The following is a 27,747-nucleotide window of genomic DNA, read 5'->3' as shown; positions in this document are numbered from 1 at the left end:
CATAATAAGGTAAAGAAGGTTTTCCAATTTTCTTTCTCAGCTCAAAGTTTTGATTCCTCCCTCTTGCTCTAGGCATGTGTCTCATCCTCAAGTCCATATAATCTCTGAGGGAAATATCCGCCTGAAACTCCGGTCAACTAGCCTCCCAATCCCTCCTAAACTGATCCTGTAACTCAGTAATCTACGGTTCGTTTACTGGTTGAACCGGATCTCTGGGTGGGAAGGTGGATAGAAGAGGTCTCAAGCTCGCAGTCCGCACTGGGCGTGCAACGTGTCTAAAGTTATCAGCCTCATTCTCATTGTTGCCGTGTCCATTATTACCATTAATGTTATTCTCAGGACCATTGTTGTTGCCTTGGCCTCCATGGTTATTGTTTCCCCCATTGTTATTGTTTCCCTCATTGTTATTATTTCTCTTGTTGGCATCACCTGGATTAATATTGACACCCCTTTGTCTAGCCATGAGCTGCAACATCATGTCCATTCGCCTATTCTACTCCTGCTGCATACACTGCCCCTGCTCTAATGTATCCAGTAACTGTCTGAACATTACCTCCCCCTGATCTAGACCGGCACTCCCGCCTCTGCCTAATCCTGTATTCCTGTCATCTCGATCACCCATATTGTTGTCCTGATCAAAGACTATCTCCTCTATGTCTGTATAGCTGGATTCAATGTCCACCTGCACGGATGTACTAGACTGTTTGCTTTGCAAGTCTGAAATCCTATTTTGTCTTGCTCTGGTATCACGGAAATTATAAGGCCCCTGTCGCATGCTCAAACATAAATGCTTAGCCTGTGTTGTTTTTTTTTTTATTTCTGATTTTAGTGTTTTAACATTTCGTCAAACACTTTTCCCTCTATCCGGCTGTTCCAAATTCCCTATAAGACCTCCACAGAATGGCAGGACTTATAGTTCTGATACCACTGCAATGGGCACCCCTAAATGTCCCAAAAAACTAAACCAAATTGCTGAAAGGAATTATGTCGAACAGTTTGCATTCAACCTCTTATTTCTCCGTTTAATGTTTTAAACCCCTTATAACTCCGAAAATCAAACGTTTATTTGTTTGTTGTGTTTTGTGCATGGAATTGGTATCATACAACATAAACAAGAAAGAAACTACAATAATATGCAAAGTGGAAATGAACTGCTGCCAATAAAATATTATTTTTCAAAATTCATAAAACCAAATACATGGCAGATTTATCAACTCACTAATTACTTCAGCATTATTGACATAATACTCCAGCCCATGCTTTTGAACTTGCTGCTACAGTGCCGCGTGAATAGTGCCGCGTGAATAGTGTCGCGTGAATAGTGCTGCATGAACAGTGCTACTACAGTACTTTTTCCTTCAATCAGTCCACTACCTTCATAATATCATTCCCTCAAAGCGGCATAAGCGTCGGACAAGTAGTGAAGAAGATATGAGCAAAATACCAAATCTGCCTATAGCTGGAAATGCAACTAAACTGCCTGATAATGAAGCCGATAACAAAGGATTCCAAAGGCCAAACCCCAAGGGAATGACGTCTAGAATGTTACAAGAGAGGATAAACGTCCTCAAATGCTAAGAACGGAGCTGCAACTCACACACCAATTTCTTCTCATATTCAACCTGTCTAATGAAGCCACAAATGCTTCCTTTTATTCTATTTCCAAGGGTCCGCTCAACTCATATGGGCAATGTGGGATAAAAGATGTGTAATGTATAAAACATATATTAAAATACCCTTTATGTCTCCCTTGGGTACACATCCCCATAAAATAAATATTAAAGTAACACTTTAATATTTTACCAATTAAATTAGACGTTACTTTAATAAAACTTCAGGCATTAAAATGTATTAGCAATCGCACTCTGAATAATGCGAGTGATAGCTCATCGGAAAGCTCTCACCGAGGAGTATCAAATCCAATCACCAAAATTGACCTGCACTGTGTCCTACAGACTTACTAAAAATAGTAAGTATGCCTGAAACTGTGTAAATCAACTTCATTTTGGCCCAAACTAGAAATGACTAGGCCAAAACACTCCAGGATCCCATTAAACCCTTTGTTAGCCCTCGGGACCATGTAGAACAAGGCTAACGCACACACACTTGGTCAACTGCTAAAATGGGGACATTACACTCAAAGGCAATCATTTTTCTTCCCTTTCAGTCAGATCATCTACGCAATTATGACAAAAAACATATCCTTTCCCACAAGGCTTAACAGATCTGATGATGAATCTAACAGGGAACAGGAGATCCGTTTCTCCTTTTTCCCTTTTTCTTCTTAAGGATTCTTCCCCATCACATTGGTTTAGCATAACTTATCCTAGAGCTTCCTGACTTAGAATCAGCATACATTTTGTAGGACATCCTTGCTTTGATACCAAATATTGGAGGAATGAATGCACGGAGTTCTAGAAAAATGGATGACACACACATCAATGAGAATATGCTAGTTTTTATCATTGTATAGGGAAATTGCATGGTGTTGGTATCTTACATTGTAAGTTACCTTTTAGACATAACTAGTCTGGTGTTATTTACATCATCAACATAAGCAATAGATGCAATTGTGTGGAAAGTGCAGTCTAACATAATATTATATCAATTATTGCATTCTTGATAACTAATGTGTTAATGTTTGGTAGCTTCAGTCGGATAACTATATGACTATAAACGTAATTATATATAAGATATAATATTATGTGAGATATAGACTTATTATATGAGAGAAATATATTTATATTCATATATATATATATACATAACAATAGTTAAGTTTATATAAAATAATTGTTTGATTATTGAATAGACATGTCTCTTTTTTCTATTCATGACCTATGTTCAATATAAAAAAAGGATGTTGCATATGGAAAACATATACCTCAACACAGGCAATGCCATTACATTTGCAGCAGATCCAGAAAATTCAACATAATGTATGCTCGTTTATGTGTATGTGAGTTGGTAGCAGATTGGTGATGCCTAGTAGAGTTTCGGAATGAGACTCGAAACATGGTCTTCCGAAAGCATGATATTGGTACAGTATATCATATTGATATCAGTATATTGAATTAAGCGCAATATAGATGTTGCACGGTACACTGAAAACACACTTTTTTGCATCTAAATAGAAAATCATAACCACCAATCCTCATTCGGACTCAGTTGTTACCCATGTCACACCTAGCTTGAAAGCTCAATTTATCTCACAACAAATAAGTCAAACTGACATTGATTTCTCCTTACAGAATGTTGGAGACATTATCATTTTTTGATAAATGAAGGAAGATATGTCTGAATTGGATTGATAAAAAATTTATATGTCCAGATCTCGCTATGCAGGAATCTATAACGAATTTTAATGTTGCCATTCTTAATTCCAAAGTGTTCATGTGTTATGTATCTGTCCTGTTGTGGAGTATTCAAATTATACTGTTGCATTTTAACAATTCAGATAGAACAATATGTCTCTTTATGTATAAGGAAGGCAGTACATGATGCAACGACAGAACTGCAAACTGCGAGACAATTCCTTGGGAGGTACCAAATATTTTTAAAAAAGTGTTGGGTAGCTCACATAGATTTTAAATCTAATGAATAAGAGATAACCCCAAAAGCTTTCATATGATATGTATCCATTATGTTATGAAGTGCTCAAATTATACTGTCCTGCATGTTAACAATTCAGATGGTATCTGTCTATTTACATATCAGAAAGGCAGCATGTAATAATTTATAAAGCGACAGAACTGAAAACCACCAAATAATTCATCTGGAGGTGCCAAATATAAAAAAGGTATGTTAGACAGCTCACATACATTTTAAATATAATGAATAAGCTATAAATCCCACTAACTTGTGATCAAAAATATCAAAGAAAACTTGAGCAAGGAAAGTTTCCTAATGCAGAGTCATCTTTAATAAATTATAACATCCATGGACAACACCCTGCACCACCCCACATTAATGAAGTTCAATTTTCAGAAAGGACTTTCTCGATGACAGATTTAGAATTAGCTTGGATTGGCAGTTAGAACTAGAGAAAGGAAAGTTTGACACCCATTTCTGATTTGTACGTTTACCAGTACAATGACTTGCAAGTATAGCATGACATGTGATTGTATTAATTTCAATATACACACAAATATTTGCATAGACACGTAAAACTCTACTCAAAAATTAAATAATGCAAAGGCCTTAATAAACAGGTTCATTTTAATTCATTGACTTCTTAAGAAATGGAATGTCAAGGAATGCAAATTTATATATGGCATACCACTATCTGCCGACAGCATGTTCTGAGCAAGATCTCTTATATCTCTGATTGCATCGACTTTTTCTCTGCGTGTACAAAGTTCCTCTGGCATTTGATTTGAATTATTAAAAGACCCCAAATATAGGAGTGCTTTGTCAAAGCCCTAAAACATTCAAGCATAAGTGTCAATGATGTTAGGATATATATGCTATATTATTGGATAAGTGTATAACCAATTAGTAAAGAAATCAAGGAATAACGATGCAAGTCAAAAAAAAAACAATTCAAACACGTATTTGTCTTATACATGATGCTAATTTTATGCCAAAGATAATAATACAAGCAATTATCTACCAAAGAATAACACTTCAAATGTTGTAATATAATTTTCTGAAGCAGCTGGAACTTCCGATATTGAAGATCAAAACAATCAAAGGTGCCTTCGTGTTAGAGCCCTAATAAGGCATACAGGAAAAAAAGAATGTAACCGATTGCAAATACAAATTACCCAAAAAAAATGAAAAAAGAGATGTAAAACAAATTGTGCACTAGATGACAAAGGGATGACATCCCCACTAATGATCTTTAGCCTTAAAATGATATCATTATGTTAATGCATTCATTGTCTTAAATAAAATTAAAATTATATCATTTTAAAACTAAGCTCTCCCAACAAAGCAAATTATTTTGACCATCCTGATGGCTATTCTGTCCAGTGCCTAACCAGCCCTTAAAAGTTCATATAAATATCTACTAAGGTTTGTGTATTCCACATAGATGACATAAAAACTCAAAAAAGGCATTAGCAAACTGAGACAAAGTTGAACAAGCCCACCTGACCAAGTAAATTTTGACAATTTTTTACTTCTAGATAGACATATATGCTACCACACTGAAAATGTCCACAAACATTAACCACACTCAACGCATGACGTAGGCAAAGGATGAAGAACTAGGGCCAATGGTACACCTAGTTCTCCGAACCACCCTGCAAGAGTTAACACAACGGAAGCAAATGCAAAGAATAGCAACCAAAGGAGGAAGAAGAGTGAAATACTTTTATTGATTCATCAAAATATCTTCATACATGCCCAGCTATAAGGCCTTCTGGGTTATGGCCAAATACAAATACACTCACATTCAAAGATCCAACAGCAAATTCGCACTTTCCAATTCTGCTCTACAATCCTCTTCCTAAAACTCTTAACTCCCAAAAACTGTCCTAGCTCTAAGCCTAAACACTCTATTTATACTTGCCAAAACGGCTTACAGATCATTCTAGAACATGGAGAGGCCACAAGTCGGCTCTTAGCAAATATTAAATGAAAATAAACCAAAATTAAATACACAAGTCGGCCTACATCAGCAATTAACTATTCTAAAATCAATGTCCGAGCAAAATTGCGATATCTCCTAGCTTCGATTGAGTTACAACTTGCGCTTTGAACTGTGGATAGATATTTAGGTCCTCTACAACCCCTTAAGTGCACAAAGTCAGATTCATCAAGGAAAAGTGTGCATCCATTCTGAAAGTTGAGCACAAAAAATTGTTGCGCAAAACTGCCAGAAATCGATGTTCAGGGAGAATTGTCATAACTCCCAAACTATAAGGAGTTAAACTTGCGCTTTGGAACACAGATAGTAGTCTAGTCCCTCTTCAATCCCTGAAGTGCACAGCTTTTCATTCATTATGGAAATTAGTTACACGGTCTGCAACAGGCACCCAGAAACCAGAAAATACAGCTTCAATAGAACCCAATTTCAGCAGCAAGATAGAAACTAAAAACATGCAGGATAGAAGTGCAACCCAAGATGCTCTTGCATCAACGAAGTTGATATTGAGTGCAATCTTTTCAAGTTAGCAATATCTACTGAGTGATTTTGAGTCAAACTCATTGACCCATGTTTCATGAGTAGTGATTCAACATGAATCCATCTCTCATGAGAATAAATGGAACACTTGGCACTCGTTGGATCTAGGTGATGCTCACAGGGGTGAAGCACTAGGACTTCCCCATATCACAATTTGGCTTGCTGTGGAAATTATCTCCTACTTACCAATATCTACTGAGCTAACTGAATGAGCTATGTTCAAAAATAGAAGGTAACAATTTTGTTTCTTCTATGAGGTCAGTGGAAGGTATCAATTTTGTTTCTTATATGAGGTTAGTGGACCACTGACACTTCTTTGGCTTACTGAAATACTCTTGATATTCCCTCGTTGCAGCAATTCACAATCTCCTTAGCACTGAATTCTCTACTTCTTTCACTCTGCTCTGGCGTTCAATCATTCTTTTGCAAAATAAAAGTTAAGCATGCATTATATTTTTGGATTATACCCACACGAGGAAACTTAATTCACCATTAATGTGTTGCAGGGAATGGGTATGTATACTTTGCGAGCGATTTTGAAAATATATCATTGATTCACAACATATTTGACGGCCGCAATTGAATTTCATTGCTGAAATATCATTATGTAAGCTGATGTGGTAGTCAAACCAATCGTAAATTGCCAACTGGAGTACACTCTATCCCATTTAAGTCCTTGTTGTACCTGCTGGAAACTAGGGACACGTGGTGTGATGTCGCTTTGTCGCTATGGTTAAAAACCCTGCAGGTTTCAATAGCAACAAAGCAATGTCCATAGATCTATTTTGCATCGAATGGCTTAGATCAAACCCTTTTCTTACGATGATTTACATGATAACTAGCCCACCAACAACACATGGCATTAAGTCACATAGTCGCATTGGTTAAAAACCAAGTATTTTCCATAGTGACGTTGTGATGACCATTGATAGGCTTTTGATCTGACGGCTAGGGGAAATCATATCTACCTTTCCTTTCATGGCCCACCACGACACATGGCGTCCAGTCGCATTTTCGCATTGCATAAACATCGTGTCTCTTTTCATAGTGACAATAGGACAACTGTTGATCTGGGCAAGGACAACTGTTGATCTGGGCAAGATCAACAATGTGAGAAACAGCACCTCCACTATAGGATGTGCCCCACCGAGGACATGTGTCGTGCTGTCACATTGTCGCTTTGTTTAAAACTGAGCACTTTCCCATAGCAACAAAGCGATACTTCTTGATTTTCAACCCAATCAATGGCTTAAACAAATCTTTAAAACAATGGTTACCCTTAGTTTTGATCATAGCAAACTCCCACACCTGTTAATCTTTGATGACGTCTTCTTTCTAAAGTCTATCAGCTCCCAAGGCCCCACCGCATACATGTGTCTTACCGTCGCTATGTCACTATAAGTAAAGTTTGCACATCTTCTCACAGCAATAACACGATAATCCTTGATCTAATCGAGATCCGATGGCCCACAATAATCTTTGGCTGCAACATGTTGATGGCCTCACTGGACATGTGTTGGAACATCACTTTTTTGCAGTGATTAAAAGTCTCACACCTCCCAATAGCAACAAAGCGATCATCATGGATTCAACCCAAATCGAATGGTTATAAAACAATCTATAGCAAGGGTCCACCATATGCAAACAACCATCGAAATTTTGTAATTTCAAAGGGTCTGATTTAATTAATTCTCATGGTGAAGGGATAAAAGACATGAAAAGCTTAGGTTAAAATGCTTTAATAAGATCACCCTTCATCAAAATAAAACCCTAAAATAAGAGGTTCAAAAATAAAATAAGGATAAATATTCTTCTTTGCTATTTAGGGTTTCTGACAACAACTTCCCACCCTAAAATTTTGAAAATGAGACCATTGCAAACAAGTTTTTCAAATCCAAATTTAATAAGAAATCAGCTCCTAAAAGGGGCTAACAAAATCTATGGTCTTTCAGTGTTGGTTGTTCCTGCATAATTGGACGTTTCATATTAGTTGTGGAGCCTGCTCATATCTACATATTTTGAGTCTATCATCACAGAGTTTGGCAGCATGATATTCCTGCTATGGTGTGGGAGTAAAGCTTGTTTAATCTACTCTTCAAACACTACACACCCCTACCTTGGCGTTGACACTTTGGAGGAGAACTGGGAGGAGTTTATGATTGTGTTCTTGGTATTTATCTTAGTAACCCAAGTTCGCCGTTTTGGCCCAAGAACCCTTCCTGGGTTCGAACCAGTTCGAAATTTTGGTCCAATTCGACCTAGGTTTGAATTTGCCTAGGCTGGTTCGAACCTGCAACCTAGAATTCAAACCTGGGCGAATTTGGGCTTCCCAGTTGGAACCCGTGATGAATTTGGGACGAATTTTGCTGATGGGTGGCTTCCAAGTCATTTTTTATAACCAATTTTATAATTTTTGAGGTTCAGTTGCCCTAAAAAGTGAATGTAAAGAGATGGGATGTAGATGCAGAGTTGGTGGACTTGGATATTTCTGCTTCTTGGTTTACAATTGAAGACTTTAAAGATTTTGATGCCCATACTATTGTTGTTGGTGCTGATCCCATTGGCCTTAGCTCTATTGCTGAGTCAACTAATGCAGAAGGACTATGAGAAGAAGAAGAAGATGAATATTAAAATTTTATACATTATGATTACTTGACTTGAAGTTGAAACAATGATACTTGAACTTCCTGCTATGATTCATGGATAATGATTTACTTTTAAGTTTTAATATTTTCAATCTTTGACGTTGAACTTAAATATTGAAATATATTATGGTATGATCTGTATTCATGATGCTATGATTAGAACTTGCGTGTTTAAAGTTTATGCCTATGGTGTTTTTGTTGTTTAAATGATTAACTCAGTTTAAATCATATGATTTTATGATACTCTATGCTTCTAGAGTTCATTAATATGTATATATATAATTTTTTATAATTTTTACATGTTTTTCGTATGGATGAACCCAAACAAACCCAAAACCCTTTCCAAAATTTTGCCATACTGACGAACAAGTTCAAACCGAACCCGTATTTCAAACCGAACCCGAACTGGTAACTAAGGCATTTATTAACATTGATTCTGGGCATTTGAACCTTCCTATAGACACTACTAGCATCTGATTTTGGCATCCAATTCACTCATATCCTGGTCAGCATTACCAGTGTCTGCGTGATAGATCCTAGCAGGGTATTTCCCCCTTGATGTGACTAGAAACTTAAGCCTGCCTGGGCGTCTTCTTTCACTGGCCAATGTGTAATGTCCCCTCTTTAGTTCGACATGGCATTGATCATGGATTTGCCTATTCCAGACTCTCGTAGGCAAATGGTGTGGAAAGAGAGTCAATTCTGCGGATCAGATAGTCATATCTTGCTCTTGAAGAAGTGTTAAGAGGTTATATTTTATCATTATGTGATATTGGGGCCCACATGTTATAATTTTAATTTGAGTTGCACTTTTTATTTTATAAAATTACTTTATTATAAAAAGTGCATTATAATGAGAAATTATAAAGGATGTTTCTAGAAGTTCTAGCAACTTCTTAGAAAAGTGAATAAATAGAGGGTTGGGCCTCTCATTTGGACATGCTTGGATTGGAGAACTCTTCTACTTCTTCATTGTGAAGACATTTGTGGACTTTGGATCTGCAAATTATTCGATCTTTGGGAACGAATCACTCCCTTGGATTGGTGACTTTGAGGGTGTGAAATATCACCTGAATTGTTGCATAATTGGAGTTGGTATTCAGCCATCTCATTGGAGCTTATTGAGAATTCATTGTTAGGGTTTGTTTTTGGTTGGAATAAGGATTTCAGATTTGCCCTATCATTGGAGAAGCATTTGACAAGAGTTTGAAGACAGAATAAGTGCATTTTCAGAATTGGCAAAGCAAGGTTCGGAACCACATAATTGCTCATATCTCCTCAACCCCTTGGAGTTATTTTTTATGGTTTTACAGGGTTACTACCTAACCCTAGGCGCCCATTTTCCTTGCATTTGGGGGTCCCAAAACCCTAATATTATTTTATTTCAGCAGCCGTACAGGTACGGCCTGGTACGGCCCTGCTAGTTTGGGCAGCAGCAGCAAATTAAGGACAGTTTGGGGGTGCGGTTGGAGGTCTTCATCAACGATCTGCAGCAAAACGTGGTGTTCTTCCATAGTTCTTCAAACCAGGTTCTTGCATTCTGAAATATATGTCAATTTTTGGGTAAATTTGCTGTCATACAATCATTGTAATAATCAGTCCAGAATTGGTAATAAAAATAATTTCAGAATTTATTGCATTGTAATTGAAATATAGTTCAATGGCTTTATATATATTGTAATTCTGTGATTATATTCTGAAAGTATCAAATCTGAAATTACCATATTCTGAATATTGTTACTGTTACACGCCAAGTGTTTGACAAAATTCCTAAGTTCAGTTTAAGGGTTTCTGTGGCCTTTATAGAGAGGGTCATTACACAATGTCTTGGTGCTGGGCTTCAATATTACTAAATTGACGTGGATTTTTTCTAAGCCCTGTGGCATCTGTTACAAAGGAGATCTAAAGGTCTGCTGCAAATAGAGAATGGACCAAGAATTACCAAGTTCTCTTAAGTTGGTTGCAAATTTCAGTTTGTTTAAGCAGTAGTTTCTTTGTAATTGTTAAATACAAAGTATCCGAAAGCGTTTAGCTCTCTTCCAATCTCTTGTCTAAGTAGTGAATCTCACTTTGGGAAGAAATCTAAATTGCAAACATCATTTACAATTCAGTCTGGGTTTAATTAGTGGCAAATAATTGTTATTTATTTCAGTATTTAATATATTTGAAAATCCTAAAAACATTTGATGTCATAGTCTTTGAGAAATACAGACACATCTATCAGTTTGCTAGTAAAAGCCCACGTGGGAATTATTTCAGTAGTAACAGAGCTCGCTTGCCAAGTGTTTGACAAAAAGCCAAACCACTGATTAGTAAAGGAAATTGATGTTTGATAAAGCTATAACCAGTTGAGGTTATTACATTTACCCAATGATTCCTTCATGGTTGATTTGGATGACACGTATGTCATTTTGGGCATTCAATGGATGGAAAACCTCAACAAATGCACAGAGTTTCAAGAAGATGGAGTTCTCGTTCAAGATAAAAAGAAAGAAGGTGGTGTTGCGAGGGGCGTTCAATAGAAGTCCTAGGAAGATTCTGCCAAACCATATGAAGACAGCTTTTCAGCATGATGTTCTTCAGGTTGATGCATTATCCAAGGGACCCACCATATGCTCTATCTCAAATTTAAGCAGATTAGAGAGCTCAATTGTTGGTAGAGTACTCAAGGAACACCTTTTCTTTGTAATATGGATGGGTAGATTCAAGATGATAGGTACAAGGTGGCAGATGATGTCATCTACTACAAGGACAGTATCTACTTTGTGCCAAAACCAAAGATAAAGGAGACGATCTTGGAGGAGATTCATGATTCACTCCTAGCAAGACACCCATGGTTGAGTTTGCCATTGCTTAAGGGCAAGCAGTTCCCATAAGGAGAGACTGTCATGTCTCCTTCCTAGGCAAAACCAATTATATTTTGCAATTAACTCTTATGGTGCCCCTACAATTATTTGTTACACAAGGGGGGCCCAATTGAAGGGGTGTACTTGTGCACCACTTTGTTTAAGTAGGATTTAATTTTATATTTTGAATTTCAGCATCCACTTTTGGGACCACCTCACTATGATTCGGGACCTAGCCTTGCCTATCTAAGTAAGTTGTTTGGTTGCTCATCATCATCATTGTGAGTTTATCAATTCTTATGTCTGCAATTCCGATAGAGGAATTATGCGGTGGAGAGCAGTTTTGGAGATCATCAGCAATACCTTGTTAGAATCCAGATCTTTAGTGAGCTTCAGATCCCAGAAATTCATCATTCAGGCTTCCAATCAGTATATCTCATTCATTTCAGTATTGACTACTGTTGTATCTGTGACTTTTACTGCAGATACTTATTTTGAGAGATTTATCACCATATTTGATTCCACATTGTTATCGACATTTATACTGATCTTTGAATTCTGTTTATATGTGTTAGCATCGTTGTGCTTTTGTGTCAACTTTGTATTTGAAACATTACAAAATAGCATCAGGTTGACTCCTCTTAAGACAGATGTGATTACTAGTCCACGTTCTCAGTTTTCTAAGAAACAAAACTCTTTTCTTTAAGAACAGTTTAATGGAACCTTTTTCAGGCTTCTACTCAATGATTTTTTCTTAATTGTTTCCCTTGTGACCTTTTGCTTACAAATTATAGGTTGAATTTTTTATTGTGTATATTGATTGATAACTGGAGAAAACATTTGTAATAAAAAAATATAACAAGTAATGTATTGACTAATTGATAAAACTTTGAAGTCTTGATTTCTAATGAGTTGCATTGATATAAGGTTGGCATCAAAATTAGAACCCCAAGTTCAACATAGAAAGTAGCTTTAGTGACTTTTAATTCTTGAGTGGGGAGCTGGTAGAGATAGGATGCATTGATAGGGATATCTAATTCATAAATATCATAAGGTTGCATCTAGTTCATAACTATGAGAATTAACGCATCTACTTCCAGATTTGATCATGATATACTAGCGCTATTGAAGACTATAAAATGTCTAATTAGGATCTTTTGCCAAGATAGGCATTAAGAATTATAAAATTGCATCTTCAAATTAGTAACTTAAAAGTAAAATTACAATATGGTGCAACAAATTAATTACACTACTTATTTTGTGAGCGATCTCAATCAATAATTAATGTCATGTGCATACTACCAAAACTTTCCTGCCTTTCATGGATCAATATCATCATACAAGTAACAAACTTCATTTATATATTTATTATCAATTTGTTCACTGTATTATGCAAAACAATTTCTCCAAAACATCTCGATTTGTTGAAACTTGTAAAACTCCAAGAAAAGGGCAAAAGCAAAAGCATCATATGAAATGTTAGTAAGTATTAACCTTGATTGCATTAGGAATGAAGCCATTGTTCAGACAATCTTTGGCGAAACATACCCACTCATCAATATAAACATTAAGCTGGCGATCACTACTAACAACAGATTCCCGTATTATCAAAGCCTCATACCGAACAACCAGTTGGCTCTGCAAAAAAACAGAATCTAAATTCAAAATATTTGTGTGCTTTGTAATGCATAGAAAAGATATGTTCAAGCTCTGGAGAAAAAGGAGACGCCAAACCCAAAAATGGAATGAAAATACATAGCAACATCACATTTTACATTTTGTAGCCAAGAAATTTTTATTTAAATTAACATTTTCTCAAACTATTTTACCTTTTGCATCATTAAAGCTATCCCTTTGACTCTACTGGGAATTCCACAAAGAGATTGTGTACGGTTTTCATTAATTTTTGAGTGCTCTTAAGATTTATCTTCCTTCCATTCAAAAAGAAAAAATGGAGACAATGTCCAACTCACCTAGATTTTGTTGCATCCCACTATCATTTAAATCCCAAAAAGCAAAATATGATGCAATTTCAATAATTATATGCCTTTCTTGAAATGAGTCTTTAAAAAATTATATAGAAAAAATATTTTGCATTTTTGTGCATATTCTTGAAGCATGTGTAGATAATGGTACAGTAATTAAAATATCAAACAAATTAATTGTAACCCATAAATTCCTTCTAATAGACTAATTTCTCAAATTGTAAACACAAAAATGATACAAAGATTTATTTTTAAATTGAAGAGGATTTATAAAATGGTCTAAAATAAAAGCAAACAATATCCTTGTGTTAGACCAACTTCTCAAACAAGAAACATAAAAATTCAACATAGAGAGACAATACAAGAGGGTAAGCATAGATGCAAGTATGCTGTAATGAGCCCCACTGACTCACATTTTATCTATGCTAACTAACTGATTTTTTTTTGTTTTTAAAAGATTTGCAATTTTTTGATTTTTTACAATATATGATTTTTTGTGTAATTTTCAGAATATATAAACTCTTGTATACGCAAAGAAAAATAATTTCAATTTAACACCAATAGCACCAATTTTAATTTCTAACAAAATTTGCAAATATTTTACAATTGCAAATGCACTTTGAACAACTTTATTTAATTAAGAACCTGGCAGCGATAAGAAGCAACGCAAGTCTTTGATTGTGACAGGTGGAGATGTTTGTTGATGCAGAAATAATAAACACTGCTATTGAAATACTGATTGCAGCCCACTTAATGCCAAACACCACCCAAGAAATTGATCGCAGCTGAGAGTAGATGCCAGGCTGCCTTCATACTATGACGCCACCCTTATGTAATGTGCCAAAAAACATCAAAATTGGCCTGAGATAGCAGATTGTCGACCTGTTCTATTTAGCCACTGTAAACCCCAAACGCCAGCAGCAGTAATACACCAAACGCCAGATCAAACTCTCCATTTCTTAGATCGGTTTGCAGAAATTGATTAGAATGATAGCACGATTCGTTGGCAAAAGAGACTTATTGCCCCCATTTCGGTTCCGTATCGTTTTTCATATGGTACTGTGCTAAATCCCGAGTCCAATCTTAAAACTCAAGTCTAAGTCCAAGAGTTGGAGAATGAATCAAGTTATTTCTCATCGGGTTCTTTCCCTTAGTTATGTGGGTTCTTGGGATTTCCCTTCTCATGTTTCTCCTTCGATCACTTTATGCAAGTTTCAGGAAAAATTGGTGCACACAAGCTATGTCAGGTAGTTCGCTTGTCTAGCAGGCGAGTAAGTCATAGGATGTTCTCCTTGATGAGAAATTAGTCAAAGCCTGCCATATCTCTCAAAGTGGTTGTGATTTCGGAGTTTCCCCATCTACACTACTACTACAACTGGAAAAGCAATAAGGTGGCTACTACTCCAAAAGCAAGAGCAATATTGTACCCTCAACAAGCCAAGATGAAGGATGTGGAATATTCACTCAGGGATTCCTCAAAACGCATTGGTCGAAGGAGGAGCTTCCCCTTTGTATCCTCGCAAAGAAGAAAAGCGATGAAACAAAGAGTTTGCGGAAAATGGAGAAGTGTCAATTCCAAGTCTAGACAGCTCACTTAAAGGGTATTTAGAGCACATGCCCAGATTTCCCACTAACACGATGGATCACTGACTCATACTATGAAGTTGAGAATCGGAAAATGATAAAGGCCACGGCCCCAAGTTCTAAAATGAAAGTGAATAGGAAATCTAATCTTATGAGGCTGTTATCAACTAGGCATTTATTCCAAATCTGATCATTGGAAAAATAGTCATTCCTAATTAAATGCAACATCCGTGTGGCATGAAAATCCAGGTCCAAAGATCACACAACAAATCCATAAAAACTGATTTCAGAAAGATATTCATCATAACTTTCAAACGACCATTTTCAATTTCCATAGCGAAGCAAATCCCTTGCATGATATAAAATCTTAGCCATGGCAACGAAATTCTTTGGTTATGATAATTTAAATGAGATCAAGTAAGTGGAAGAGTTTGAGCAACACTCAGGTCAAGTTCTACGATTTGGGTGACCTACACAAAAGATTGAAGTCTAACCTAATTCATCCAATCACTTAGAAGTTGAAGGAGAGTGGTTTAGTGGAAGCGGCGGATTTCCCTGTGGTCGTCCAAGCCCTCAAGCTGATTCTAGAGTGCATAACTCGCTACAATCCTACCATGCAGCAAATTAAAATACCCAACAACGAAATGCTTCTCACCACTGACCGAGACACAATGCAGAATTGTTTCTGCCTACACGCCAGAGAAGAATTCAATGAGATGAATTTTTGGAACTCAATGTCGAGCTATAATGAGAAGAAGATGATCAGAAGAGGCAGCATGTTGGTGACATGGTTCCAAGTGCCAAAGAATAGTTAGAGTAAGCTACAAAGACGCTTTTTAACACAAATCTGAAGAGGGAGATCGTCGATATTTTGGTACTCCTGTAAAGGTTGAAGGGGGATGAAGATACCCTAAACTTCGTTGAGCACTACTATTATCTGGTGCAAGTAGTATGTATTGGAGGCGAGTGTGTGGAATAGGCTCAAATGTTAAGCGAGGCAATTTTCCAATTGGCTACAAGCAGCGAAGACTCGAAGACAATTTTTTATGTCCTCGTATTTGATATATGCCCTAGCCATTGTTCAACTATGGCTCAAGCTTCCTCATATAGAAGAGTTTGATGAAGATGTTCAAGTATATGATTTCTACCCCTACCTCCAGTTGCACAACAGCTATGTAGAGTTTGTGAAAGTAAATGATGCTTTCACAATGAGGCTATGCAGGGAACTCCAGGGGTGCTTGGAGAGGAGGTTATCTCCAGAAGTTGTCTCTGTTGTGACCCATTCGGCAACTATTTAATCCAATTCCCTTCATCCACATATATCAGGATAGCCGAATTTGATGACTTCCCCTAGAAGCTACCGAGGTACCTAGATGACAAGATCATTATGGTTGAGCTTTGTCGCCAAATTCTTGCACTGAACACTCCTTGTGCAAACTTGCGAAAGGCGAGCATTCCTTTCCCTATCACAATTGGGATTTACTCTTGCATGTCGCATTCAAACACCAAGAACATGTTAAAGGCATTCGGTGAGAAGTATAAATTGGACTCCAATGAGGTAATAAGATTGAAATTTGACCCAAACAATTGTATTAGAGATCATTTACAGTTGGGTTTGAGCTTTAGACATGTCCCCATGCTAGAGGATTATTGGGCGGATTGTTCTGATGAATTTGAGACTAGAGAAAGATTCTACTCTAGGCTAACTGTACAATAGATCAAGCTGTATAATATGGATGTTGATGTGGATGGTATCGAAGATGATGGTTTGCATATGCAAACATTCACATATCTAAATAGAATTAAGGGCACACCCATTGACTCCGCACCACCTCCAGAACCTGCGGTGGAGAGTCTGGATGAGTTGATGGGTGGCATCATAAAAAGAATGGATAAATGGGTGGAATGGACTAAGGCAAGGAAGAAAAGAACATGTGCCTCACCCTCGGCCTCCAATCCAACACAAGCTTCCCCTGTTGCTGCTACAAGCTTTGCTACCACAACCTTGGTCACATCAAGACCCACCTCCGTCACATCAGGACCCTCACAGACTATAGCTGGAGGAGACCAACCTCCAGAAAAGAACATCCTGATCCTGATTCAACCCACCTACAAAGGCAACCTTGCTCCAAACATAGGGTCAACTGAGGAGGCAGAGAAAGATAACGAGAAAGAGAACACTACTAAGTGGTGGTCGGAGAACACTCTGGAGAAGAAGAGGAGGACAGTACAGGAGAGTGCCCCTCCCAAAGACCTAGTTACTCAAGCAACAAATCCACCTCCCCCTACTCAAAAGACGAAGAAGGCTCTTACGCAGGCTACCTTAGGAAGAGATGTCAACACAGGAAGCAGTGTGATGGGAATAGCTCAGGCCCACTATATCTAAAGAGATCTACTATATCTTAATTTAAAAAAATTTGAGTCGTTCACTGGAAAATAAATGACCCTGTAATGTTCCCTTTTTGGAACATTAGAGATATTGAAGACTTGTTTTGTATAATGTTAAATTTGACTATGAGACGAAGACTCAAATTATTAAAAGGTCAAATTAATGTTATAAAGGGGGCAAAGGGTCAAGGAGGAACAAAATGAAATGCCTTAAGGAAGTTGAAGAGCCACAAGGGAATAAAACGAAAGCCAGAGGGGAGTCGAAGACACTTAGTTTGTGTATTAAACGGGGAAAGTGGCTCATTGTTGGTCATGCTTGATTTTATTATTCAGTTCAGTTTTCTCTCTTGTGAGAGTCTTAGAAAGTTTCAACTTTCAACTAGTTGGAGGATGTAGCCCCTTGTGCTAGCAGAAGCAAACCCATTGTCCCGGGAAACATCATTTCAGGTGTTTCATTCGTGCTTCTAGGTTCTCATCCTAGCATTCCAATTTGACTGTTAAATCTGTATTTAGGATTGGTTATTTTGTGTACTGGTTATTGTATTGTTGTTGTATAATACAATAACGTATTTGCAAAGTTGTATGGAAATTTCTGGTTTTAACATTATAAGTCTGTAATGCATTTCTATATGCCTAAAATTTTGAATATTATTCTGAAAGGAACTGGTTATTAATTGGTGAAGAATCTTCTAGTTTAAACATCGTATTGTATTCCATTTGCATATTTTTGAGTTTGAATATTATTATTAAGAAGAAGCTGGTTAAACATCTGTCGGCCATTGTACTAGATTCGTTTGTGTTGGAATACATTTGCAAGGTTTTAGTTCTGATTATTTTGTTTATAAGAGAAATCAACAAATATCTGGTTAGGGGATACTACAGTGGTATCAAAGCAGTGTATCTTGCCACCCTACAGGGTTACTTATTTGCAAAATTGGAGTATTCTAGTTTTGAAATAATTCTTTTGTCTTGCTAAACATAAGGATTATTTTATTTGAAAACAGTTGGTCATACAGTTTGAAGGAAATCCTCAGTTATTAAGTCCTAGTTCTTACAGTGATTTGGGTGAAACCTTATGGCAGAAATGTAAGTGTAAGCTTGAAATAATCTGTGACTAATTGGGAAAAAACTTTATTTACTGTGATAAATACAGTATCATTTTTTCAATGGCTCTTTCCAACACAAAGGGAACGTAGCTTTTGAATAGGAGACATTTTATTTTCCCTCTAGCAGAAGCCAAACTTAGAAATTACAGGCTATTTCGCAAAGTTGGGTGTTGACAGTAGACATGGTTGGCCAACATTTCATAGCAAGAATGAGAAAACCATATAACATGTGAGGCTTCATTAGGAGTAAGGAACAAGACGCATTGACAAGGTGATTGCCAGACGTCAAAAAAAAATGGACAGTACCTCACGGGTTAGTACACGGTATTGACGAAGACAATTTCACCACTCATCAGGCCACAAACGGCTAGTATGGTTGTAACTGTATGAAGTCTAGAGGATATCGAAGGAGCATTTAGTTACAGTCGAGTTGGGCTGATTACACAGTGATAGTCGGCAGACGAGACGAGTCTTCAAGGAACAACCAGATTTCCATTGCCTAGCCTACGAAAGAATATATGGATAGTAACACTCCAGCATCAAATGAAAAATTGGGTCTCAGATGAGCACAGCCCGAGCAAAAACCGAACACCACTGCAACCTTCGGTCAAAAAGGAACTTGGGATTCTCGCAGGTCACTAAATCACTTAAAAGACTATCGTCAAACTATTCCTTCATTCTCAGAAGAGACATTATAGGAGTGACCGTCACATAGTATTATCGTGACTGGCAACCGTTACTCTTTCGAAGCGTTTTTTTGGGCATGTGTTGGATTTTGTTTTTGGCTAAGTGTCATTAAAAGGAGCCGTAACTGCATGACGAGGCATATCAAAAAAAACATGGGGAGGAAATACCATGTCTTTTATGTGATTCTAGCAATTTTGGGAGTTATCATGACACTTGCCGACTGCTGTGAAGAATTTTTTGTGTAACGTTTAAGACCGCCTCTGCAATTCGCAAGTGATAATAATCGTAAAAGATTAATATTGGTTATTCCCTCAATTCTGAACTTTTCTCTCAGGAAGTCATTTTGGGTTATCGTGAATTATATTTTCAAAAGGGTGAGGTGAATGCAGCCTTGAAAGAGGAGGTTGGTTGAAAGGTTTAAGATATACAAATGTATATGTTTTAATTAACTAATGATTCGGTTGGTAGACTTGACAGAAGTTGAAACCATACATATATATATGTTGCCAAGAGCGGGAAAATAAACTTGCAGTTGCAAATTCAGGATCTTTGTCGACTGAGCTTTAGTACAAGTTCGGGCGATGCTTTTAGATCCATCTTGTTATGGGTCAGGAACGGTATTGCAGCGCTTGGATCATCTACTTCCTTCACTTTTTGTAGGTCATGGCAAGGACAGTATAGAAGTGAAGTGATTAAATAACCTTGCAACCTTTCAAAAGAAGGCACTTTTACATGCTCTTTTGTTCCCAAGTGTTGAAAGAATTGTTTATAGAACGTGCTCCATTCATCAAATAGAGAATGAGGATGTTATTAATTTTGTTTTTCCCCTTACAATTTTCACTTGGAAACACCATTTCCTAATTGGGCACACAAAGGTCTTCCATTTTTTGAAGAAGCTAAACACCTCCTAAGAATAGAGGAACTGGGTATATGGAAGGTTTTTTTTATTACATTGTTTGTATGACAATCTATTAAGCTTGAGCACCAAAATAGTTCTGCAAATAGATCTCATATAGTTTCGTTTGGAGATGTGATTGAAATAAGTACTTCACATTCCAAACTGGAGTCAAGACAAAAGCATAATGCTGATATAACAACAGGGAAGCCTGAAAAAAATCATGTAGAGGAAGGTTCTCTCTTGCCTTTGCCAAAATTTAATGTTGCACATGCGAAATAGAATCTTCCATGTAAAAAAAAAAAAAATTAAGAGCAACAAGTTACAAGCATGGTATCAAGAAATTCTACTGAAGTACTACCCACTTCAGGCTGCATGTTGAAATTATCAACAAAATAAAGGTGCAGATAGAACATTCGAGAAGCATGATCTTGCTATAGTAGCATCCTTTTCTACTACTTCTGTATGACCTAAAACAAGAGAAGCCAATAACAAAGATAGCAATCTAGCAATCCAGGGAACCACAGTTGGAAGGTAGTCTGAGGATATGAAGAGATCAAAACTAAATCCATTACAGAGCAGCCTGGAACTTACAACCAAAGCACCTATTGATTTTTCTGACACCGAGACACTTATTGAAATATAGTTTGGGGAAGTACATTTGATGTTGATGAGTTTGGTCTTGCAACAACAGGAGTTGGCATCCACCCAAATTAAGTCTGGTTCTATAAACAATGGAATCCGCTCCTCTGTCTCTTTGAGTAATTACAAAAGGGATGAAAGGCGAATCAGTAGACAACCCTTCATGGGTTATAGCAATCTTGAGGAAAGAGTTGAAAATTCTAAACAATTCCAATCAACAGATATAAGAATTGAAATACTAAACATTTAAAAGGAGTATCAAAGACTTCCCAAATTCAAAATGATTTATCATTCAGTGATTACATGGAGTTTCATCTAGACCAGCAAAATAAGACTAAGGTGGCAAAAAGAAAGTATTTGGATTTGGTTCAGGATCTTCTTGCAAGGGACCAGGGCAAAAATGTGTATGAGGAATTTCCAACAGATCAAGAGCATCAAATAGAGGTTCTTGAAGAAGAAGAGCAGCCAACTACTATTGATTTACAGCTTTCCAACGACCACATGGAAGATGTTACCCAGGGTACAAGTTTTTATGTTGGTGAATTGGAGGTTAGTGTTGACAAACAGGCGGATGAGGGCAGTTGCACTCGAGATTACTGCAAGTTGGAATCTTTGTATGATGAATCTTTTAATTCTGATGCCCATGACATAAAATTTAAAAAAATACTGAGATGACCCTACAAAACGATGAACCGATTCGAAATGACAATCATGAAATGCACACCTTAAGGAATCAGTTGAAGGTTAATGAAGATAGAATTGTGGCCTCTCTAGTACATTATGACAGCACTCACAAGTTGGTTGAGGATATCTACAAGAAGGCACAAAGGGAAGGGAAAGGGAATTGGCCTATTGCTAATCTGCAAATGATCAAAACAGCTCTTGAATCTATGAAATCAAAATATTTGTATTTACTTTCCGACAGGGATTATATTCTTAAGGTTGCTGAGATTCATGCAACACACTCAAATAAGGAAAAGGATGAGATTGAGGACCTCAACAGGACGCTTAAGCATGTGGGGAGGCACTGAGTGAAACTCAATTTTCTCTCCAGGGAGCAAAAAATCAAATCAAGCTCATGGAACACTCTCAGGAACATGAGAATAGAATGAGGTAGGAGTTCTTCCAGGAAGTCACTGACGAACTTGATAGTATTCAGCAGACATATGCTTTCGAGAATTGCCTCAAGCGATCAAGTACAGAACACTATCAGCTTATCGATAACCCCATGTTTGAAGTAGATGCTGACTGGATTTCTAATAATCCTCTTTTTGAGTTAAACAAGGACTCTCCTTTTGATTATCATGATGAAGATTATTCTAACTTCAGGATATGGAATCCTGGTACAATTTCCTAGCAATAAATATGGGTCACAGGATGGATGTGGTGATCTGACTATAGTTATGCATCATAGGATCAATCCACATTGGATTCTTGATTTCACACCATACCAAAGTTGGTTGAATTATTTACATCAACCTTTGGATAGATATTGGTGTAGTTTTGAGGAGAGTTATGTGTTGATCATAGGGAATGCTCTTTTAACTTCGTTCTTATTCATAGTACCTATGTACTTGGAGATTCGCCAGATTGAAGATGATAATTTGGTTCTCGTTGCACTCAGGGTGTTACACTCAGTTTTTGAGCAACTTGTTTATTACATCATCTATTTAGGACAAGTTGTCATCATCTTCTAGGTTATGCATAGTTCACTGATACATTTCTATCTTATCATAGCGGCTGGTTATGAAAACGTGGTTTGGGATCTAGGTACTGATTGCTTGAGGACAAGCAATTTTAAGGAGGGGAGATTTGTAATGTTCTCCTTTTGGAACATTAGAGATATTGAAGACTTATTTTATATAATGTTAAATTTGACTATAAGACAAAGACTCAAATTATTAAAAGGTCAAATTAATGTTATAAAGGGGGCAAAGGGTCAAGGAGGAACAAGACAAAATGCCTTAAGGAAGTTGAAGAGCCACAAGGGAATAGGACAAAAGCCGGAGGGGAGACGAAGAGACTTAGTTTGTGTATTAAAAGGGGAAAGTGGCTCATTGTTGGTCATGCTTGATTTTATTATTCAGTTCAGTTTTCTCTCTTGTGAGAGTCTTGGAAACCTTCAGCTTTCAGCTAATTGGAGGACGTAGCCCCTTGTGCTAGCAGACAGTGGACACAAACCCATTGTCCCGAGAAACATCATTTCAGGGGTTTCATTCGCGCTTACAAGTTCTTATCCTAGCATTCAAATCTGACTGTTAAATTTGTATTTAGGATTGGTTTTTTTGTGTACTGGTTATTGTATTGCTGTTGTATAATACAATAACGTATTTGCAGAGTTGTATGGAAGTTTCTGATTTTAACATTATAAGTCTGTAATGCATTTCTATATGCCTGAAATTTTGAATATTATTCTGAAAGGAACTGGTTATTAATTGGTGAAGAATCTTTTGGTTTAAACATCATATTGTATTCCATTTGCATATTTCTCAGTTTAAATATTATTATTAAGAAGAAGTTGGTTAAACATCTGTCGGCCATTGTACTGGATTCGTTTGTGCTGGAATACATCTGCAAGGTTTTAGTTCTGATTATTTTGTTTATAAGAGAAATCAGCAAATATCCAGTTAGAGGATACTACAGACCCCAAGTGTTCCTAACAACTTCAAAGGCTATTTTAAGGACTTTTCAAATTCGATGTTTGGTAGTATCTTTCGTGGTCATGTGGCTGGTTATTGTTATATTGTTTGTACAGCTGCCATTCTTTGTATTTCTAAGACTTGTCAAAGTTGTAATTTTGCCAATTATGCGGTCTTATGGCTGAAAATATTCTGATATTGTGTGTTCTAATGATGGTTTTTATAGCTGTATTTTTAGTGACAGAATATTATTTTATTGGTTCTCTATTGACAGCCTTTCTTTAATGTATTTTTTTCTGAAACTGTATCTTTGCATTGATTCAATTAGAAAAAAAGTTACAAAGAAAGAACACTGGGAACTATATTCCACTAAGTTACGATTTCACTAACAAACTGCAAACTGAGAAATCTGAAACAACCTAAAACATAAAAACAAGGAACCTAATCTGTTCTTCAATCTACACATGGCTTTAATTTGAATTTCAGAACAAAGTTTGTCTGCACTTTCATATTACTTTCAAATAACAGGGTAGAACAGGCAAAACGCCACAAACTAAAATTTAATCAACACCTCATATTCATCAATTTAAAATTGGAATTGGAAATAGCCAATAACTTAATTTTAACGAGATCCTTCCTTTCAGCTATTTAGCTTACAGAACCTATAGAATCTCAGTAGATCTGAAACCTAGTAAAAATAATTTGTACAGATTGCCTCAAAAGAAATGGTTAGAACAAATGAAAGAAGACAAATTATGCTATGCCAAATTAAAATACAGATTCCCGAGCTGCCAAAAAAAATTATCCATGACGCATGATCAAAGAACCTAACGATTCTTCAATATTAATAGTTGGCAATTTTCAAAATTTGCATATAAGGGAAAAGAGTCTTAACGTTAAATTTAATCAAATCTGCCAATCCATCTCTTCGATTAGAAATTTGAAGTCCTGGTCTCAAAGCTTATCCTAATAATTTACGAAATTTAATGAGCTCTAGTATATCTTAATTTAGAAAAATTTAAGTTGTTTATAGGAAAATAAGGACCGAGTCAAATAAACACGAAGAAAGAACACGCCGAATTATGCTCTGCTGATTTACGATTTCGATAATAAACTTCGAACTTATTAATATGAAAAAACCTAAAACATAGAACCAAAAAACCTAAATATGTTCTTCTATTCTATTTGCCAGAGTAAAGGACTAATCTCCACAAATATGCATACGGCTTTAACTTGAGTTTGAGGACAAAGTTTATCCGCATTTTCCTGTTACTTTCAAATAACATGGTAGAATGGAGGAAAACCCCAAAAAACACCTAAAACTAAAAGCTGACTAACGCCTCTCATTCTTCCATTTTAAAAATAATTAAACCCTATAACTAAAATTACGAGAACATAAAGAATCTCATTAAATCTGAACCCTAATAAAAATAATTTGTACAGTATGCCTAAAAAGAAAGGGTTCGAGCAAATGAAAAAGGATAAATTATGCTATGCCAAATTAAAAGATAAGTCAGCAGCCGCGACTTCAATTATCTATGACGCCGAACCAAAAAAAAACCTAACGAGTGTTCAATATTAACAGCTACCAATTTTCAAAAATTTGCATATTCGCGAAATTTAATCTCTGGAACAAAGCTTCGCTGTATTTCCCTAAAAATAAAATAACAGCAGAAAAGGGAAAAGAAAAGGAAGTACCTCTCTGTCGTGCGTACAGGTAAAGGCGTCAAGTAAGAATTGAAGCATGTCCAGCTTATCCTCAATGGAATTCTGAGCCATTAGTTTCAAGTAACTAAATGCCGTCTTTCTGAGCAACTCTGAGACTCGCAACCTTGCTGTGAGCATTGATCCTGCATCTCTCGAGAACATCATAGTCTGCAATTTCTGAAGCGCAGTGCCATATCTGACAATTTATGAAAGAAATTCAGCACAATTGGAGGATTTAAACTAAAATGTTCAACTGCACAAAGCTACAAACTTACATAGCATTGAGCCGCAAATTTTAGTTTAATCTATGTGCTCTTGGAAATGATTTCGATATTCAACAGCAGAGGTGTATAAATTATTAAGTGTTTAAGAGGTTGAACTAAATACCGTTTGCAGCGAATATCTGAAACCAGCGTAGCCCATTCTTCTTCTGCTGGCACTGCCATTTCATTTAATTTCAAATTCAAATGCTTTCGAACGTTATATATCGCCGAGTGATTTGATTTTACCATCCTATAAATTTATATAACGTTAACATAATTTATAGGATGTGGAAGTGATAACCTTATTTTAGTTCCAAATTCAAATGCATTCGAACGTTAGATTGCCGATTAATTAAGATTTTTACCATTCTATAACAAAGAGGCACAAAGTCTATAGGTTCCTACTTTATACTATGTTTAATGATTGTAGAATTGTGATGAAATGGAAAACTATTGAGTTGAAGTGAGGTCATTTTGTTTTATAATTTAGAATTGTGATGAAATGGAAAACTATTGAGTTGAGGTGACGTGATTTTGTTTTATAATTTAGATGAATGAGAATGAGATTAAATACTTGTAAATTAGTATTGGGAATGTATTTTAATAATAGATTAATATCAATAAAGAAAATAAATAAGTGTAATAAGATAAATGCATAGAGGAGAGGGGAAAGATAATTCACATAGTTGGATATGTACAAGATAGATTTGATTGAGTCTCTAACATGAGTTCTTCAAAACCACATAAGTGCGTTAGGTCCTATAAATAGACACACAAGAATGATACATGTTGAAAAAAGTTTTTTTAGAAGGTGGGCTTTGAGGTTTTCTTGAGTTATTTTCATTGGACCTATCCTCCGTACAAACTATACAGTTCACCAAATTTCAAAAAATTGAAAACATCATGGCTTTTTTCTAAAAAACAACAAAAAATTGGAAAAAAATCACTAGTTTTCATGAATGTCCAAAAAAAAAAAAAAAATTGACTTTGTTTTGCGTTTAGTGCATTTTGTTTGGAGATTAGTAAGTTGTTGAAATAGGAAATTCTTTTTTCTTTATATTTAAAATAGAGGTAACATATTTTTACGGGCAATGGTATCATGCTTTAAAAATTAAGATCAAGTGAACTTATAGAAAAGTTAGAAAGATAAAATAAGATTACTATGATTTGATTTTGTCAACATGTTATGAGTTTTTCTAATGTATTTAGAAATTGTAAGTGATAGAAACTTAATATTATCATGTGCAAGATATTAAGATTATATTGTGATATGCATCTTAATGAAACAAATATTACATAAGTAAAAAGTAATACATATATTTTGCAAACAAAAATTACAACATAAGTTAAAAGAAGTGTACAATAACTGATTAATGTCTTGCTACATTTCAATTTCACCCATATTAAAAATAGTTACCTCTATTTCCCTATTTAAAAAATTGGATTGGATTTTTATAACTAATAAAATATCTTTAGAAACATAAGTTATAGTTAAAAATATATATTGTTTAATTATTTAAATAGCATTCAAAAATTACATCTTAATATAATAATTGAAAAATAACCTTACATCTTAATATACTAATTAGCAAACAAATTTTTTAAGAATTATTGAAAAATATTTAAATTTTTAAAATAACTTGCAAAAATTACATTTTTAATATACTTTTAAAATTAGCTTTTATACTATTTAATTTTAACTAAATATTAAACATCTTAAATATGTAATTATAAATATAAAATATATTAAATAAGATAATAATTATTAATTATCATCTTTCATATGATATATAATATAACTATTTAATAATTCATTCATATTAATTTTACTATTGCATATCATTAATCAAAAACAGTACGAAACTATACAACTAGTGAACAATATCAAACGAAGGACAAAGTTCCAACCCAACGATATAACATGAAATGCCCAAAATACCCCAAAATGAAATACATGAGAGCATATATTGTTTTTTCCTTTCTAAAAGTTCTTCAGTGGACTTAGAGGTGGTAAAGGGAATGGGAGAATATGAGGGAGGCCATTGGCTACTGGAGGAGGCATCATGATTGCCTATCCTATACTCAGCCTGGATCTTTTCAAGCATCTCTGCCAACATAGTATCAAAGTTATCTTTAGGTTGGATTGATGTAAAACCATATGCAAGTTTTTCTTGTCTACCGTAGCTTTTTCATCCTTCAACAACTAGAGGAATTTACTTTCTTTAAGCTT

At 35.8% G+C, this 27,747-nt stretch overlaps 1 protein-coding gene across 4 annotated transcripts in view; it reads right to left on the bottom strand.

The window, feature by feature from the left end:
- LOC149549509 (protein DOUBLE-STRAND BREAK FORMATION) overlaps positions 1-25,902 on the bottom strand; it is a 128,366-nt gene extending 102,464 nt beyond the window's left edge. Inside the window, exons 1-4 of one of the 4 annotated variants that reach the window (XM_089794923.1) lie at positions 25,642-25,902; positions 25,246-25,450; positions 13,116-13,259; positions 4,280-4,421 (exon numbers count right to left, since the gene is read on the bottom strand). In XM_089794923.1, the coding sequence (XP_089651049.1) occupies positions 4,280-4,421; positions 13,116-13,259; positions 25,246-25,450; positions 25,642-25,766 (616 nt within the window). In that variant the 5' untranslated portion in view covers positions 25,767-25,902. Of the gene's footprint in view, positions 1-4,279; positions 4,422-13,115; positions 13,260-25,245; positions 25,451-25,529 lie in introns of all 4 variants that reach the window. The other 3 variants (XM_089794922.1, XM_089794925.1, XM_089794924.1) reach the window with 3 other exon arrangements.
- Positions 25,903-27,747: the final 1,845 nt, after the last annotated feature.

This window comes from Cupressus sempervirens, chromosome 7 (genome assembly GCF_028749045.1).
Source record: "Cupressus sempervirens isolate cs-2001-9-10 chromosome 7, ASM2874904v1, whole genome shotgun sequence".
In the NCBI taxonomy this organism is placed as follows: Eukaryota; Viridiplantae; Streptophyta; class Pinopsida; order Cupressales; family Cupressaceae; genus Cupressus; species Cupressus sempervirens.
Note: the sequence above shows the minus strand (reverse complement) of the source record. Positions and strands in the feature narration are given on the sequence as shown.